The 18,708-nt window shown below is 40.3% G+C and overlaps 2 protein-coding genes and 1 non-coding gene across 5 annotated transcripts in view; 1 reads left to right on the top strand and 2 right to left on the bottom strand.

Moving 5' to 3' along the window:
* Positions 1 to 6,310: 6,310 nt before the first annotated feature.
* On the bottom strand, positions 6,311 to 16,253 carry ARPC5 (actin related protein 2/3 complex subunit 5). 2 transcript variants are annotated; one of them, XM_069459336.1, is made up of 4 exons: positions 15,881 to 16,253; positions 13,197 to 13,278; positions 10,561 to 10,737; positions 6,311 to 7,629 (listed from the first exon to the last, which is right to left on the bottom strand). In XM_069459336.1, the coding sequence occupies exons 1-4, from the start codon at positions 16,021 to 16,023 to the stop codon at positions 7,567 to 7,569; spliced, it is 465 nt and encodes a 154-aa protein (XP_069315437.1). In that variant the 5' UTR covers positions 16,024 to 16,253; the 3' UTR covers positions 6,311 to 7,566. The 2 variants fall into 2 exon arrangements, with proteins under 2 accessions (XP_069315437.1, XP_069315436.1); XM_069459335.1 differs by having other exon boundaries at positions 13,197 to 13,269.
* Positions 9,712 to 9,848, bottom strand: LOC138375894 (small nucleolar RNA SNORA2/SNORA34 family). Its single transcript, XR_011231596.1, has one exon. It is a non-coding gene; the product is annotated as a small nucleolar RNA SNORA2/SNORA34 family (small nucleolar RNA).
* A 216-nt stretch (positions 16,254 to 16,469) lies between the features above and the next one.
* Positions 16,470 to 18,708, top strand: part of RGL1 (ral guanine nucleotide dissociation stimulator like 1) — a 220,252-nt gene continuing 218,013 nt past the window's right edge. For both annotated transcript variants that reach the window (XM_069459691.1, XM_069459689.1), the window contains exon 1: positions 16,470 to 16,863. The gene's annotated coding sequence lies outside the window, so the exon portion shown is untranslated. The remainder of the gene's footprint in view (positions 16,864 to 18,708) is intronic.

The following is an 18,708-nucleotide window of genomic DNA, read 5'->3' as shown; positions in this document are numbered from 1 at the left end:
TGCACACATGGACACAGAGTGTGGAATATTAGTCATTGGAGACTTGGAAGGGGGAAGGGTGGGAGGATGTTGAGGATGAGAAATTACTTAATGGGTACAATGTAGACTATTCAGGTGATGGTTACACTAAAAACCCAGAATTCACCACTATGTAATATATCCATGTAACATTTGTGCCCCTTAAAGTTTATCAAATAAAAGAAGAAACTATTGTTAAAATAAGAGCAAGATGCAGAAGTGTGTATCAAATGATATGTTTGTAAAGGAGGAAGGGATCAGGGAACCTACATTTGTAGATGACGCCAGGGCACTCTAGCCTGGGCAACAGAGTGAGACTCTGTCTCAAAAAAATAAACAAACAAACAAAAAGAAAATACCACTGGCTCTTAAACATATGAAAAGATGCTCAATCTCATTTACATTAAGACAAATGCAAATATATGGTGTTTTCTTTTTAAACTTATCAGATTTTGAAGATAAAAATGATGACAGACACGTAGGGTAGGTAAACAGGTGGGGACAGCAAGCATTCTTTTACATTGCTAGAGGAAGTGTAATTAATAAGACTTCTCTCTTAAATGCACACCATTTGACCTAAAAATTACACTTTTAGGAATTTATCTACAAATAGGCTTGAACATATGTAAAATGGCTTGTGTACAATGTCATTCAGTGTAGGCTTGTTTATAATTGCAAAAGATCAGAAACCACCTAAATCATTAGGGAAATGTTTAGGTAAATTATGGTACTTTTTTTATACAATAGAATATTATGAGTCATAAAAATAGAATAAAGAAGTTCTTTATGTACTGATAGGAAATTACCACCAAAATATACTGTTAATGAAAAAAGCAAGGCACAGAACACTATGTACAGTATGTTAGTATTTACAAAAGCAAATTGAGAGGGAATACTATGTAGGTATTTGCTTATAAATACCTACATGATATCTGGAAGGATGCCCAAGAATTAAGTAACATTAGTTGACTGTGCAAAGGGGAACTAGAATGGGTGGGGGAGAATTACTATACTACATCTTTTTTATCTTTTTAATATTGAACCATATGAGCAAATTACTGATTTGAAAATAAATGAATAAAATTAATATGAATAATATGATAAAACCATTGGTCAATGAATACACTGATCTTTAACTCAGTCATCAAATCAAAGCAATTTTTTTTATTTTTTTATTTTCTTGCAACATGGATGAACCTTGAAAAGAAAATTTTAACTTAGAGTTGCTTCTGGAATCTTGATTCAATTTTTGGATAAGCAAAGAAAAGTATATTATTCAGTGGCATTGTCCATTTGTTATATTCATTGCCCTAAGGGTTGATTAGAAAAATCTAAGAATAGAGTCAAGAAAGGTGATCTAAGCTTATAGGTACTATCTAATGATTATCATTAAGGGAAACAAAGGGTATGGGGACACATCTCTGACCTTAGAAGGTGAAGCCACAGAATAATGAACGCTGTTCCATATAAATTCCCATGGTGCCACTGATGGCCAGATGTGAGCTGGAATTCTGTCCCTCAGCCACCTTCTCTGGTGTTTCTTGCAGAGGCAAACACTATAAAGACTGCATGTGCTACCCGTGGTGGCTCTGATTTCCACCTAAAGCTGATAAATTCTCTGCTTAAATGTCCACATTCAAGTGAATTGAATTTCTTTGTGCTTAAACTTGGTCGACTCTAGGATATTTAAATCCAGGGATTATTTTACTTTTTGCCTATTTCTCAATTTGTGCTTCTGATACGTTACCCTATTCAGGCACCCTAGAAACCTGTGCATAACTTGGGGATATCTTAGGTGACTTGGCTCAATCAATAATATGCAACCAAAAGAAATTTGTTGAGCATCGACTATGCCAAGGGATCGTGGGGGATGAGTGAGAGACAGCTACCATGACTTCAGGGGGCCACACAGTCTAGCCGAAAGGTCAAGAGGGTGTGTTCTGAAGAACGTGAGCTACATGCTAGGCTGGAAAATATGGGAGTTTTAGAACGCTGTGGAATTCAGGTGAGTCAGATACTACTCCATTTGTGTTTCATGTTATGTGGACCTCAGGGAACTGTTTCAGGGAGAAGTACGAGACATGAACACATAATTTAAGTTTATTATACTTAAACATCCAGGTGACATAAATGATGAAGAAAAGCAGAAATGTTAGAGTGCTGTGTCCCATGCTGTGCGCGGCTGGCTCATCAGCGTGCGAATAGCACCACCTTGAGGCGGATGCCGCGCTGTACCTCCCCAGGCCGCCTCTGCATCGTGACGGGTACAGGAGGCACCTGCATGGGCGTACACAGAACCTTTGGACCCCGAGGTTTTCACATATTCTATCAGTGACAGTGGGCAGAGGTGGAGAGGGAGCGAAAGAGAGGTCCACAGGCAGGAATATGAACAGAAGAAGCCTTGTTTTAGGGGACCCCTTTCTAAAATGTTCAGAGACTGTCAATTTGTTTTTCAACTGGGCGCATCTTTCAATCATTTTAGTACTTTTAAAGTATTTTGTGTGAAAGGTGACGTTATTTGTAAATCTAAAGGGAAAACAGTGTATTTAAAAGTTGATCTGAAGCTGGGCAATGGCTCTGTCTTATAGTTTCACTTACCTGGGAGGCTGAGGCAGGAGGATCACCTGAGCCCAGGAGTTAGAGGCTGCATTGAGCTGTGATTGTGCCAGTGCACTCCACCCTGGGCGACAGAGCAAGAACCTGTCTCTTAAATAAATAAATAAATAAATTGGTCTATCTTAGATTTTTAGGTTATTTTCTCAACTGCTGGCTAAAGCAACTTATGAAAGTAAAATTCAGCATTCACACAGTTTAGAAATAAGCAATTTAAACCTTTTGAGTCTGTTGGAGAATTGAGGAAGGGAATTACTTACACTAACCTGGCCAGCTGGGTGTGGTGGCTCACGCCTCCCAGCACTCTGGGAGGCCAAGGTGGGAGGATCGCTTGAGCCCAGGAGTTCAAAACCAGCCTGAGCAAGAGTGAGACCCCGTGTCTCTACTAAAAATAGAAAATAAAAAATTAGCCAGGCGTGGTGGTGCCCACCCGTAGTCCCAGCTACTTGGGAGGCTGAGGCAGGAGGATCGCTTGAGCCCAGGAGTTTGAGGTTGCTGTGAGCTAGGCTGACACCACAGCACTCTAACCTGGGCAACAGAGAAAGACTGTCTCAAAAAACAAACAAAAAACTAACCTGCCTGAGCAGTCATATATTTAATTAGTAGAAATGACTGGAAAAATGAGGCAGGGGGAGTAGAGAAAGTAAAGAGAGAAGGCAGGCAGCAGATGCATGGACTGCAGAGAGAGGAAAGGAAAACGGAGAGGAAAATAATTAGAGAAAGGCAAGGACGCACGGCAACTGAAAACAAGAAGTGGAAAGGGTAGAGGGAGACAAATACAAGTTAGAACTTATCCAACCCTTGGCCGGGCGCGGTGGCTCACGCCTGTAATCCTAGCACTCTGGGAGGCCGAGGTGGGCGGATTGTTTGAGCTCAGGAGTTCGAGACCAGCCTGAGCAAGAGCGAGACCCCACCTCTACTAAAAATAGAAAGAAATTATATGGACAGCTAAAAATATATAGAGAAAAAATTAGCCGGGCATGGTGGCGCATACCTGTAGTCCCAGCTACTCGGGAGGCTGAGACAGGAGGATCGCTTGAGCTCAGGAGTTTGAGGTTGCTGTGAGCTAGGCTGATGCCACGGCACTCACTCTAGCCTGGGCAACAGAGTGAGACTCTGTCTCAAAAAAAAAAAAAAAAAAAAAAGAACTTATCCAACCCCACACAAAACCAGCCCAGGGCTAGCCCATGTGCGATGGTACCACGCACAACGAACACAAATATTTGCTGTCGGGTTGGTGCCTGGGGAACGGTGCTTTGGTCCCTCATCCATGCAGGTCTATGATTTTCATCCTGTTTTTCTCAAGCCCAGAGTTACCTCAGGAATCTCCCATTTCCCAGGACTTCTCATGCAAAACCCAATTTTCAACTGGTTTTGAAATCAGAATATGAGGCACTCCAGAAGTGTGGATGGAGATAATCTTTCAATTTGGAGCACCCTGAAGGAAGGTAGGCCAAAGGGATTCTTAGGAATTCAATTTAGCCAAACAAATTTGAGTTATGAACAATAATCTGTTGAGCTTGGCTAAAGAGAGGTTGCAGCCCTGGTTCTCACTAAATGCAATTAGGACAAAATTAATTAAAATAGTAGTTTATTAGTTAAAATACATCATCTACAAAAACAGAGACTCTATTAAAAATGAGGTTAGAGGTCACTATCTGTAATACATATAACTCCACCAGAAAGAAGTGACTTAGGGTTTGGATTTCTTAAAGTATGTGGTTTTCTGTTGTGATTTGCTCTCTACCCAGTATTTTTAGTAGATTTACAAATCATGAAAGTGAGGTAAAACTCCTGGCGAACAGTAGCTTGCTCTCGGTGCTGCTGAGTGTTCCTGTAGCGGCAGCACCTCTCCAAATTTTTCCTCTGACTTCTACAACTGTCAGCTTTTGCCTCTATGAAGAACTCCTGAGTTGATCTTTCCTTTCAACACTATCCCCCAATTACCAAGGTTTGGGAAAACTCCAACCCTCATCTGTCCCAGAAACATCTTTATTCCCCAAGCACTAGACTTGAGAAAGAAATGTTATGTTAAAAACATTAAAACCACAAGAACGATGACAATTAAACCCACTTCAGCTTTCTCTTCTTTTTACTCTGTTCCTGTCAGTTGGACCTTCTGTCCTTTCTGCCCCTGCAGGGCCCAGTTCAGATTGATCTGGCTCGCTTTAGCTATTCTGAGCCGCCTTGATCTTGCTGTTCTCCCAGCACTAACTCCATTTATAGTCAAATGCTAGATTATATGACATTTATTTTAAACTGTATACATCCTGCTTCCCAATTAGGCTGAAAGCAGCTGGTGAGCAAGGCCCAGTCCTTGTTCTTCTGTTATGTTCTCATGAGCCTGGGGTTCACAGTAAATGCTTAAAAAATAAATACTTGGGTAATTTGTACCATCTTCCCACTGATTTCACCTGTGTGTTAATGATTTCCTTAAGCCATCATCATACTTGGTATCAAGTATGACTGTTACCCAATGACCAAAAAAGGGTATGCTTACCATTCCTTCCCCTTTATAAAATGACAAAAATGAAACAAAAACAAATATGGTAAAAACAACCCAAACAATAAAACCACTGAAATTAAAGTAGAAGGGAGTGGGAGGTAAAGAACCACTTTTGTGCCAAAATGTGCCTTGGCATTTATACATTCTCTTCCACAATTAATCCTATCCCCACTCTTTCCACCAAGGATGGTAGGTCACGGTTGCTACACCCTGGGCTGACCTTTGGCCAGGATGCATTAGTTGAGCCAGTTGTTTCCAGTTTGTATCCATTCTGATTCAGTCCCTATGCTGTACTGCGTGTTAAATATTTTTAGTATCTCCCCAGGGTAAAGCTGATAGACTGGTAAATTCTAAATACACCCATTCCTATGAATATAGACTATGGAACGCCAGAATATTCCCCAACACTTCAGCCATGAAAGTGATGCTAAGCATTTAATGAAAAAGCATTGCAGTATTACTTTTTTCATTTTAAAGTTTGTAAGTGGTTATGCTGTATCTACTTGACTACCTCTAATATCTACTGCTTAGAGCACAGTGGTGCACGCCTGTAGTCCTGGCTACTCGGGAGGCTGAGGCAGGAGGATTGCCTAGGGCCAGTTCAAGGCTGCAGTGAGCCATGACTGTGCCTGTGAATAGCCACTGCACTTCAGCCTGGGCAATATAGCAAGACCTTGTCTCTTAAAAAATATTAAAAAATAAAATAATACCTATTGCTTAGTTTCTCTTCACCCATACCCCTCTGAATTGCCTGCAAACGTTTTAAAGGCTTTAAAGCAGGAATCTAGTAAGGTGCAGCTGGAAAGCAGAGAGGATGCTGTGAGTAGGTCCGTATAAGAAAAATAGATCTGAGGTGTAAGAAAGAGGAGTTTAGAAGCTGGGAATAAATGACTGAAGCTGCTGGGCTACTTTGCACATTCTAGTCTAGGTCTTCGGGCAATGACCTACAGCTGGCATCCAGGCGGCCGTGGAATCACTCCAAAGGCTTCAGTACTGCTCTGACGTCATTAATGACTCTCTCCTTTATTACCTTATATTTGTATAAGAGTCCTAATAAACCCACCAAATTTGTTCTTGTTAAGAGCACAAGACTTGGTGGTAGGAGCAGGGAATCTTTCCTCTTAATTAACTGTACATTCTTAAGTACTAAAGTAAGAGAAAAATAAATTATTCAACACTGACATTTTATTTTCTGAAGTTCATCATTTTTACAAAACACAACAGAACAAAAAGCAGGTATCAAAAACAGCAAAGAGTTTATAGAATTTCTGCACCAGTTTTCATATAAGTCAGTGATTATGAAACTGGTGTCCAATGTAAATACTAAACACAGACTGATTTCCCTCTTGGTCAGGTGGTTTGTTTTGGAGCTACTGTATAACAACAACTTTTTATAAGCACCGGTCATTATTTGAGAACCGATTTGGTTTGTCCAACAAAGTAAACAAGTTTTTGCTGTGTGGCATTTTCTTTTTTAAAAAAACACTGAGCTAAAACACAGAATGTGTATTTGTTTGGATCTGAACCAAATCTTTTGAGATCCACATTACCCTGAAGAACACTGAAGACATTTATGGGGCATATTAAATAGCGTATTAAATACTAGTTGTATACCTCAATAATGTCTAAGGCAGCTACTATATTTCTAAAGAAAATAGTATTTCATTCAGAGGCTGCCCCGAGTTTGAATTACATCATAGTTTCCACATCCTTTCTGATTTGGAGTGGTTTCCCCAAACAGAACCATATTATTGGAACAAAACTTTGATGTTCATGCCAAACAAGCAGATATTTTATAGATACATTTGTATAGAGCAAACCTTCCTGCTCTGAACCCTGAAATTGAGAGGCCAAGATTACTGGATGCTGAGAGGAAGCAGCATACGTCAACTCACAGCAAGATAATCTGGAGGCAGGCAGAAACAAAGCTGGGACTTGGTAGTGGTGTTCACCCACCACTTATTTGGGAAACACACTTTGCTTAAATAAGGGACGTATGGTCCAGTTTTGCAATGTTAATAGCTGCCAGTCTCTGATGCTGGCTAGCAATGAGATGGGAAACTGGCCTCAACTTCTGATCACATCTCTCAGTACTAGTTAAAAATAATATAAAACAGAAACCAGCCATTAGGGGTTAAAAATTGCACAAATTGAATGTAAATTATACTATATACAGACTGGTATACACATCGTTGAAATGGTTTTGAGAGGATGAAACTCTGTTGAAACAAAATTTCCTCTGTGTTATTCCAATTTTCATTAAAGGAAAACTGATATGTAATAATATTCTTTGCAGATATGAAAAAGGAAGCAAGAAGGCAAAGCTGAGAGGAACAGATGCTACCCACAGGGCAGCGGTGGCATTTGGTTGTTTTGGTCTTTGTACCAGCAACTCCCACTCCCCTGGCAGAGGTCCAGTTCCTGCTGGACTACACGGTTTTCCTCGCAGTCAAGACACGAACAATGGACCCTACTCCTCCAGCAGCAAGGGCCTAAAAACAAACCAAAATGTAAATGTTGGCACAATCATACATGGTCAATTCTCATATTAAGTGAAACATTTTTCTTAAAGAAGGAGTGTGTCCAGCTATAGATTTTGAATTCATTAATTTAATAAATACTTCTTGGGCACCTATTAAGTACCAGTCTCTATTTGTGGCACTGGGAACACAATAAACAAAACCTTTAAAGTCCCTGCCTTCATGAGCTTATATTCTAGTGAGATACTAGTTTACATCGTTTCTAAATAAAGTTTTTAAAAATATGCAGCATAATGTTCTTGCCTAAAACAGGTGCTCAAATATTAATTTAGGACATTCTGCATCTCTCATTCTCAATACACAGGAGAAAATTCAAACTGCGATCACCCACCCCAACTTCCATTTATATCAGTCAGCATTTGTCAGATGTTTTTTTCCCCAAAGACATTATTTAATAGCTAAGAACTTAGGAACTTTGACTCTAACTTGAAAAACTGAAAGTCATGATTCCGTATTAGGAATCTGAAGCTCTGGTTTACCTCTGTTACAAAAATATTTACTTAGTATCTTTGTGTATTGAGTATTGTGCTAGATGCTGGGGATATAAAAATGAACAAATACAGAATTTTCAGGTCTAATGTGAGGAGACAGATATATAAACAGATAACTTTAATGTATGAAATCAGAGTTATGTTTAGGGTGCTATTAGAGCACCCAGAAGGGGCATATGCCAGCCTGACAGTATAGAGGAGTGTTTCAGGTTAAGGCTTCCTGGAGAAAACAATACTTTAAATGAATAGACCAACACCAGAAAATCACGAGCAAATACACGGAGGTGTGAAATGGTAAGGTGCATTCAGGGAAAAGGCTGGCACTGTTGTAGCTGGAGGGGAAGAAAGCCATGGAAGATGAGGCTAGACTTGGGAACCTGGACTTTAACATGCAAGTGACTGACAAGGGCAGATTTGGATTTTAAAGAGATCATTCTGATGGCTGGGTAGAGAACAGATTTGAAGGAGGCAAAACTGGTAGCTAGGAAACCAGTTAGGAAACTATAGCAACAGACTAGAGAGATGCTGTGAACAGATGCATTAGAGATATATTCGAACGGGTGGATTTCAGAAGTCCTTAGGGGATAAGATTGGCAAAAACTTGTGACTGATGTTAGGAAGAAATGAAAACCTAACACATGCCTCAGTTTCCCCATCTACAAAAGAGGAATAACAGCAAGTTTTTCCTCCAAGTATTTTAATGAGAATTATATGAATTAATATTTATAAAGTCCTCAGAAGAGTGTTTGGAACATAGTAAGTACTCAATGTTCACTATGATCCTTAGACTTCACTGGAACTAGGCTGTTTGAGTTTAAAGCTGGCTCTTCATCTGATAAAGATGTTTATATACTTCAGAGGGTTGTAAGGATTAAGTGAAACATAAACTGATACTATAGTGCCTGGAAAACAGAGTGCTCCATGAATAGGATGACCATATACATTACTGTCCAAGTTGGTACCTTTTAGAGTGAAAGGGGGGGCTATTCAAATGTTATGATGGGAAAACAGACATAACTGGGGCTATCTTGGGAAAACTGTGAGGAATGGTTACCCCATCCACAAATGTTAGCTCTTTCTGACAGTATATGAGGGATAAAGTGACTTGACCAAGGCTAAACAAGTTTTACTATCTATTTTTATCTTGTGTGTGTTTTCACTCGGATACACTTAAAAACAGACATTCTATAGTTTCTGAAAAACTGAGTTTTGAGAATTGTAAGATGTTATAGAATACACCCTTTATCTGTAGTTGGTTCTATTTAAATATTGTTTATATTTGTACCAGTATAAGAGTAAGGTATCAAAGGTGACCTCATCAACTTTTTATTCAAAGCTCAAAATCCCTTCTACCCTTTCCCCCTTTTTTGATAGACAGTGTACTAGCATCTCCTTACATTGTAAAATATATGCATAAAAATAGAAAAAAGGATTTAAGAAATCTTGATCCCCTCCCCCAGGATTTCTTTTTTAAATTGTGGTAAAATATGTAACATAAAATGTGGCATTTTAACCATTTTTTTTTTTTTCTTTTTGTTTACTCAGATGTTTCTTTCTGACGAATTGACCATTACATTTCCAAAGTTCTGAAATGGCCAACAGACCACAGAAAGATAATTCTTTAGGCTCCTGTTTGAAACCAACAGCTTCAGCAAACTGCCGGCCTTGATTCAGGGCCAATTTAACCATCTTTAAGTGTAAAATCCAGCGGCATTATATTCACAATGTTGTGCAGCCATCACCACTGGTTCCAAAATTTTTTCACCACCCTAAACAGAAACTGTATACCCATTAAGCAATAACTCCCTATTCCCTGCTTTCCGTAGTCCCTAGTAACCTCTAATGACTTTCTGTTCTTTTGAATTTGCCTATTCTAGATTACTTCATGTAAGTGAAATTATAAAATATTTGTACTCTTGTGTTTGGCTTACTTCACTTGGTATAATGTTTTCAAGGTTCATCCCTGGTAGAGGATGTACCAGAACACACTCCTTTTTATGGCTGAATAATATTCCATGGTATGAATGAATGTACCACATTTTATCTGTTCATCTGTTGATGAATCCTAGGTTGTTTCCACCTTTTGGTCACTGTGAAAGAATTCTTGATTTTTATTGCTTATTTTCTTTTGTAAACTTTTAACTTAATTCAAAATTCAAGATTATGTTTAATGAATAATCATTACTGAATGAACATAAGTGTTATAAATCAGAATCTCTGAAGACCAAGGCCAGTTAGCATAAATCTGAACTATCATTTTCATGGATGTTATTTATAATAATAAAGATAGATGTATAACCAAGTCAAAATGGTTATCTAGGTGAGAGAGGTTGTCACTGTTATTCTTTATCATAAATGAACCAGTTATATAGATTTATAATTCATAACTTACCTTTTCATGCCATTGCAATAACATAGCACTGCTATTGTCAGAGGGGCTCTCAAAGCCTTTATAAATATACTTCATTAGGAGATCCACACCATTCTTGTCCAGAGATTGAACTGCCTTTTCAATATCATTAGCTTTAAATGAGATGAGCACCTTCAAGACAATGCTGCCTGCCCGATCCTGGGGGTAAATAAATAACAGATCATTTAAACATATGTGTGTGGGGGTGATTTACAATTTCAGAAAGGCCACCGTAAGAAGGTGACATTTGAGTAAAGAACTAAAAGATGAAAAAGAGAAAACCTCAGGGATATCTAAGGAAAGTGTTTCAGACAGAGGAAAGAATGTTATTAGTGTGTGTTCAGTATGTTCAAGGAATAGCCAAAAAGACTCAATGTGGCTGGAGCAGAGCAGTGAGAAGAAAGCAGGAGAGCAAGTCAGAGGTTATGGGAGGATAGATCATGCGAGGCCTGTAGGCACTGTAAAGACTTCGGCTTTTATCTAGACATTGGAAGGTTTTAAGAGCAGTGATGTAAACTGACTCACATTTTAAGAGGATCAATTTGATGTCTATGTTGAAAATATGCTGTGGGGGCCGGGGGCAAGGTAGAGCAGGGAGACCAGCTAGGAAGTAACTGCAAGAATACTGGCTGGATTTGGTTAGCATGGTAGCACTGGAGGTCATATTATTCTTAACATAATTGAAGGCAGAGTTGAGAGGATTTGCTAACAGATCAAAGTGATAATTTAACAATTTATTAACACACTTAAATTTTACTTCTTGATCTTAAAAAAAAAAAAAACCCAACAAAGAAACTAATTTTCAGTTCCACCTTGAACTATCCTACAAAGATAATTTTTTTCTTAAAAACTTTCTTAAGTTTCACATCTATAGTCAAGTGACTATAAATATGAGATATAGTGATGTTCATTAATAATGATCTTTTTTCTTTGGCAAAAGGCTGCTTCAAAAGCAAAGTTATTTTCTTACCCATCCAGCCAAGCAAAGGGAACACTTAATTGACCCTTTTAAGAATTCGTTTCTCCTTCTATTAAATACAAAGTGATACCTTTGGCATTCCTACTGGTCAGGATTTTACAGAATGTTTCTACCACCCATTGTTATCTTCAGTTTAAAGACTATACAATTACTGGATTTAGAAAAATTTCTTTGCATGCAGAGTTTTAACCTCCCACATAAAAGCAGAGGGTGGTAAAACTGAAATTTCAATGATGTTCCTCACAACTTTTAAAAACCAAAGAAATGTTTCCCCTAATATAAATTTATGTTGCCCAGGTAATTATTGTGCATTTACCTAAGTTATTACTTACTATTATTCAATTAAGGAGATTCTTGAAGCTCCTAGGATGTATGAATAGCCACGGACTGTGGGGTGGACGTTATGGGCTTCATTTGAAATAAGTACGTAAATAGGTCCTTAAGAATTAGTGAAAGACTGCCGCAGGGAATATAAGTTGCACAACTTTTCTGAAAAGCAATTTGGCAATACTATATATACCAAAAGCCTTTAAAAAATGTGCATTCTTCTCACGCCTGTAATCCTAGCACTCTGGGAGGCCGAGGTGGGCGGATCGTTTGAGCTCAGGAGTTCGAGACCAGCCTGAGCAAGAGCGAGACGAGACCCCATCTCTACTAAAAATAGAAAGAAATTATATGGACAGCTAAAAATATATAGAGAAAAAAAAAATTAGCCGGGCATGGTGGTGCATGCCTGTAGTCCCAGCTACTCGGGAGGCTGAGGCAGGAGGATCCCTTGAGCTCAGGAGTTTGAGGTTGCTGTGAGCTAGGCTGACGCCACGGCACTCACTCTAGCCTGGGCAACAGAGTGAGACTCTGTCTCAAAAAAAATAAATAAATAAATAAATAAAATGTGCATTCTTTGATCCAGTGGTTCACTTCTAGGAATTTATTCAAAGAAAACAATTAAGAATTTACTAAAAATTATTCATTTCAGTAGTTTATAACAGAAAAAAAACTAAATATATGACAAAAGGAGATCAGTTATATACACACTGTAGCACACTGATACACAACTGTTAAAAATGCTACAGAAATAGACTTTAAGGAAAGAAGCTCATGTACACTGCTACACAGTCAAAACAGGTTATAAAATGCCATTCTTATAAAAACAAAATCAAAAACTCATAGAAAAACACTATAAGCATACACTAATACCACAAAGTAGTAACTGTTATCTCTGGGTGGTGGGATTATGGATAATTATCTTTTTACCCCTACCATATGTCTGAGCTTTCTATAATAAACATTTAATATATGTATAACCAAAAAAAATCTTCAAAAAGCAAGCAGAATCTGTTTACTTTTTAAAAGTTTTACTTATTCATCAAGGCTTTACTTAAACTCAGCCTGATTGGCCTTCTCTAAAAACACACACGAATGATTTCGCTGTCATTTGAACTTACTATATCTTCCATGTAGCATTATAACTCTACGTTAATTTTTGCATATGAAATTTTTACCTGTCAAACTATATTATAAGCTCTTTCATGTCAAAGACAGTAAATAGAATAGTTGTTGATTTTGTGCAATTTCAGAGGATTTTGGTCAGAAGGAGATGGTATCAGCAGAGATCACTGTGTTACCGTTTGTGACTCACCTTCACCGCCTGACTCTTCGTGTTGATGGGGGGGTTTTTCAGAGCTGCCTGTAGGGCAGCTGTCATATTTCCTGTGATGGAAGTTAAGGGGATAACAGCAAAAGGTGGCCCCAAGAAAGCATTATAACCACTGATCCTTAAGATTTGACTTCATGCATAAAAAAATTACCATGGTTACTATGTTCAATATTGGAAATTTGATGTGTTGGTTTCTAGGATGTCAGTCGAAGGCAAAATGCCAAAAGCAAAAGAGAGCATTAGACTTTTTTTTTTTTTTTTTTTGAGACAGAGTCTCGCTTTGTTGCCCAGGCTAGAGTGAGTGCCATGGTGTCAGCCTAGCTCACAGCAACCTCAAATTCCTGGGCTTAGGCGATCCTCCTGTCTCAGCCTCCCGGGTGGCTGGGACTACTGTCATGTGCCACCATGCCCGGCTAATTTTTTCTATATATATTTTAGTTGGCCAGATAATTTCTTTCTATTTTTAGTAGAGACGGGTCTCACTCTTGCTCAGGCTGGTCTCGAACTCCTGACCTTGAGCCATCCACCCGCCTCGGCCTCCCAGAGTGCTAGGATTACAGGCATGAGCCACCGCGCCCGGCCTAGATTTTCTTTTTAATAAGCAAAGACTGTTTCATCCTTGGCACTAACTACCCAATGAACACCTTGATAATCTTTCATTTTCCAGTGAGACACATATGCAAATATTATCTACAGTGGTATTAAAGAAACCCTAAAATACATATCAGAATTATTAGTCCCCCAAATAAAATAGCCTATCATCAACCGAAATATGTCTTTGTATGTGATTCTAACTGGAAAAATGCAGACCGAACTTCTACTGAACTATATTCTATATTAATTGAAATGCTAGCAGATTAGCAATCTGAATGATATACATTAGCTATCTCTCAATATTGAAGAAAAGAGGCATTCCAGAAGGTAATTCACATGACCCTCAGGTGGCAGACTGTGTTACACCATACCTATTATATTTAGACTCTCTTTGAAAGCCCCAGCGGGTTAGCAAGCATGAGAAACGGAAGGCCAATCAGACTGTCAGAAGGTACAGTCATTTCCCTAAAAGGAAAACCACACAAGTTGACTTGTTCCTCCATCTCTAGTACCCCACCACCAGGGTTGTCTCTCCTGGTTGTGACACGGGTAAGAAGAGACAATGTCTTTATAATTTAAAATAAATTGATTAAAAAAGATCCACTGAGATGGATACAGCAATATCTAAGTGTCCCCTCAAATTACCTAAAATACATTGGGGTTTCATAAAACATCACTTACCCATCACAAAGAATGTTTTTAGGAAGAACAATGTTCAAGACTTATCTTCTGAAGGTAAAGGTCTTACCAAAAAAATCTATGATCGGTGATAAGCTTTTATTTTCAAGGCTGCATGGACCTCTAGAGAAGCACGCCTTTTGTAAACTGGCTCATTTTTTAAGACCCAAAACAGTTAAGTATTTAAATAACGCAAAATAGTAACAGCTAATTGTGAAAGTTGCAGTAATCAAAGGGACATCCATATACTGACAAATGTTTAATGTTACATGTAGATGCCTTTTGGACAAGATATAGTTGTCACCAAATATTTTCACTCATGTATTTTGCCACTATAATTCAATAGGACATCGATAAGGAAAGAGCCTTATGAATACATCCAAGAATAATTAGAAATGCATAAAAATCCAGTAATTGAGATTTTTCTAAAACTACAAGCTTTGGTTTTTTGCAACATTTACATTTTTCTAAAAATGATGCGATGCAAACGCTAATTCGAAGTTATGAATATTCAAATATGCAAAAATAGAAACCAGGAACTGACAGCCATATTTTAACTAAAATGGAAACAATTTCAGGATTACAAAAATGATTCTGCTTTGTACAAATGACTCATCTTCTATCTTATTCACTGGGGTTTATTTTAAATATTTCCAGGGATTCTCCACAATGTATCCCCCGTCTTTTTTCTATTGTCCTTTTCTTAGCAGGTAAAAAGCTCCAAGCTCCCTTCTTAGGAGTTTTGGTTGTTTTGCATTAACTCCCTTCGTCTAGGTTAACAAATTCTGTGCATTCTGTATTTTGCCAAATTAATTTCTCTTGAACAAAAAAGGCCCATGAACTGAAAGCACACAGAACAATCTGTGAACCGCCCCATCTATCATGCAAGGAATAAACTATCCTAACGCTACCAGTAACAAAAACACAAGAGAAAACAAAACACTAAGGGAAGACGCGCATTCCCCCGAGTCAGAGATTTCTGGATCTCATGTGACCCCAGGAAATAGAGTTCTGGGGAGGAAAACTTTGGCGCCCTGCACCAGGCTTTCAGACCAGCCCCGACGCTGTCCCCAGCGCCGCGAGGGCGCGGCCGGCGGGACCCGTTCCCGAGACCGGCACCGGGCGCAACCCGGAGTCCGGGGCGTGGGGGCGCGCGGGGCAGCGCCAGTGTCTGAGGGCGGGACCCTCGGGTCTCCAGGCGACCAGCTGGAGACGGGAGACCCCCCGCCCTCTCAGAACGAGAAACCCTAAGAGACAGGTTCGCGCCGCGGGCTGCAGGGGGCAGCTCTGCGCCCGTGCCCGGCAGCGTCCGTCCCCGCGGATCCTGCCGGCGGCGGGGTCCCGGGAGAAGGGCTGGGTGGGCCGGGTGGGGAGGGAGGCGAACGCAAGGATATTGCCGCAGGCAGGAGTCCACCTCGCCCTCGTCGGGCCCGGCCTGGCCGTCGCCTCCGTCTTCCTCGTCCACGAACTTGTTCTCGTCATACTCATCCACGTCCACCTTTCGGAACCGGGCCGATGACACCGTGTTCTTCGACATCCCGATCCGGACCAGTGGCAAAGGCCTTTCTCCGTGCAGCCGCTACCTCAGCGAGCCCAGCCCAGCAGGAGCCCACAGCCCGGCGCCCGATTCACTTCCCTCTTCCGCTCTGGGGCGTCGCCGGCAGCCGCGGCTCGGGCGGTACTGGGCCTGCGCGCCGGCCCCGCTTCTTCCTCCTCAGGTTCACGCTCTCCTCGAGCCTCCCACGCCGCCCCCGCTCTCCCCGGGGGAGCGCGCGAGGGCGGGAGCGCGCAGGGCACAGTGCGCAAGCGCGGACTCTCTGCAGGAAAGGGGCGGGGCTGGGTGAAGGAGGCGGGGGCGGGAGGCAGGGCCGAAAGCGGGACCGCGGGCAGAGGTAAGAAGCGATTGGCTGCCCGAGTACATCATGTGATCCCCAGGGGGTTCCTATAGAAACGCTTTTCTGCGGTCCAGTCTAAGGGGGTCTGAGGTTGGCGGCGATGGGCACCAGCGGCGGGTGGCCTTGGCTTTCGCTGCTGCCGTCAACGACGTGTCACCGGGGTCCTGAGTAAGGGCCAGCTGGCCCAGACGTGGCAGTGAGGTGGGATGGACTGGCTGCCGGACCGAGTGCCCTGCAGCTGGCAGGAGTATGGGGCGGAGTGATGCACGTCCGGGCGCCCAGCATCGATCTAACTGCCGGAGACATTGCTTCGGACTGCGCGCTGCGAGGGGCTGCGTTCCTGAGCAGGGAGCCCGTTTCCCGGGGTTGGAACTGCGCTACGAGGCCAGTGGGAGGTCCCCAAGGACGGAGTGGAAAGGTCACGTCTCATCTATCAGTGCTGTGTGACAGCATCGCGAGGGGACCTGCGGAACCTGAACTCGGTATCATAGCCACTGGGAGGGAGGGGAAGGTGTCCGGGCAGGGGCTGCAGCCGGGTGGCAGAATTAGGGTGAACCTGTAGAATCTGGGGAGGGTCAATCATTGGCATCTTGAAACAAGCGGTTGTTGGGAGTGATTGCTAGAAAAGGATGGGGGGGTAGTTAGGTTTCCCGGTGCTCAGCGAAAACAAAATGTGTAAGGATTAGTAAAAACCAGACCTTTAAGATTTATATTTATGATCTAAGATTTATATGATCCTGCTAGGCCAGATTTTTATTATATTCGGCATTCCCATTTCTCAGAGGAAAGCTCTTATTGAGGAGATAAAGGCACTAAGACTAAGGAAATGGTAGTTGTGCAGTGTGTTACGCTGAAGTATGCATATTTGCAGACTAAAATTAGTCTGGACATTTGGCTGGACACTGATCAGTTGTGGGTCCGGTTTAGTTGAACCTCCCCCAGAAGGCGGGCTGTTGCTTGTCGAGTTCCTCAGTCCTTGGTTTCCTGTGCTATATTGAAAAGAGCACTGGGCTTAGAATCAGAAAACTCTGGCTTAAATCTTGACTCTTCCACTCATCATCTGATTGAGACATATTGCTTAAAATTCTGAATTTCAGGTTCCTCATCACTAACATAGGCCTAATAATGTGTACTTCCTAAGATTGTTTTTAGAATCAAATACCTGGAAGTGTTTCAAGGCTCTAAAATATTCCACATAAATGTAAAAGGCATGTTACCTGTGCCACTGGTTCTGGCACTAGTCTCAAAAATCACTTAATAATGTATCACGTTTTATATTGCCTCTAGAAGAGATCCCAAGATTCTGAAGAGCAGAGACAGTCTTATATTTCTTTTGTATGTTCTTCTTCCATCTGACATAAAGCTAAGCATGCAGAAAGTACTCAATACATGCTTGATGGATGAATGAAATGTGAGACAGTACAGTTTGAAAGACACTGAGAATAATGAATCAGAAGAGGAAGATCTCATTTTAACAAAATCAAACCTTTGTTAGATATATACCTATAAATACGTATGTACAGATGTATATCTGTTTGTGCAGTATCTATATACAGAGAGACCTCAAGAATGGAATGTATCCTTTTTTCTTGGGAAGAAACAATGTGGCATTTTTTTCAATTAAATATCCCTTCTAAAAGGTATATCATTTAGGTGATAGAAGCGACATTTCTTTAAATTAACCTTCAAGTTATGAACAAATACACTGGTAAAAACTCTCCCTGAGACAGTCTTAAGACAGCAAAGGAAAATTTTTACCTGTTGGTAATATTTATTTTAAAAAGTCATATACCAAAATATAAGATCGTTACTATGGTGAATGGTGAATATAACGTAGAATATTTGCTTTAATATTTTTTCTCAGTTTCAATCTTTGCTAACTTTGGTGAAAGCTAAACAGTATACTTCTGTAGATGTTAAAGCTGATTGTACTTTTTGTTCTTTTAAATCAAGATTTTCTTTGAAGAGAAAATTGAACATTAGAAGTTCTATTGAGAGCAAATGGAAACAAGGATTCAAGAGCTAATATAGCCCTTCTCTTACATTTCTATTCTTTTGTATTGTCTTATTTAGGAAATTTTTGTTGTTGTTGTTGTTCTCTTATTTTAGAACTGGGAAAGAATCCCAGGGTAGAAATCAACTTAAGGGAATAGTGAGAGCAAATCAATTTAAAACAATCGATTGTTCAAGGGTATAATTGTTTTGATTGCTCAGAATTTTGCTCTATATGTTGAATGTGTTAAATGTAATTATCAGCCAAATAATGCATATTATATTTGAGATGTCAAAAATGTTCTTTTCCAATGCAGTATTTTTTATTCACAATG

The sequence above is a fragment of the Eulemur rufifrons genome, chromosome 27 (assembly GCF_041146395.1).
Source record: "Eulemur rufifrons isolate Redbay chromosome 27, OSU_ERuf_1, whole genome shotgun sequence".
In the NCBI taxonomy this organism is placed as follows: Eukaryota; Metazoa; Chordata; class Mammalia; order Primates; family Lemuridae; genus Eulemur; species Eulemur rufifrons.
The sequence above is the reverse complement of the archived record's forward strand: the minus strand, read 5'-3'. Positions and strand labels throughout refer to the sequence as shown.

Excerpts from the sequence above, each read along its gene's own strand:
- ARPC5 (XM_069459336.1), bottom strand. The coding sequence starts at position 16,023 with ATGTCGAAGAACACGGTGTCATCGGCCCGGTTCCGAAAGGTGGACGTG. Across the intron at positions 13,279-15,880 it reads GTGGACTCCTGCCTGCGGCA|TTCCATCACAGGAAATATGA; the intron begins ATATCCTTGCGT and ends TATCCCCTTAAC. Across the intron at positions 7,630-10,560 it reads TATTGCAATGGCATGAAAAG|GCCCTTGCTGCTGGAGGAGT; the intron begins GTAAGTTATGAA and ends GTTTGTTTTTAG.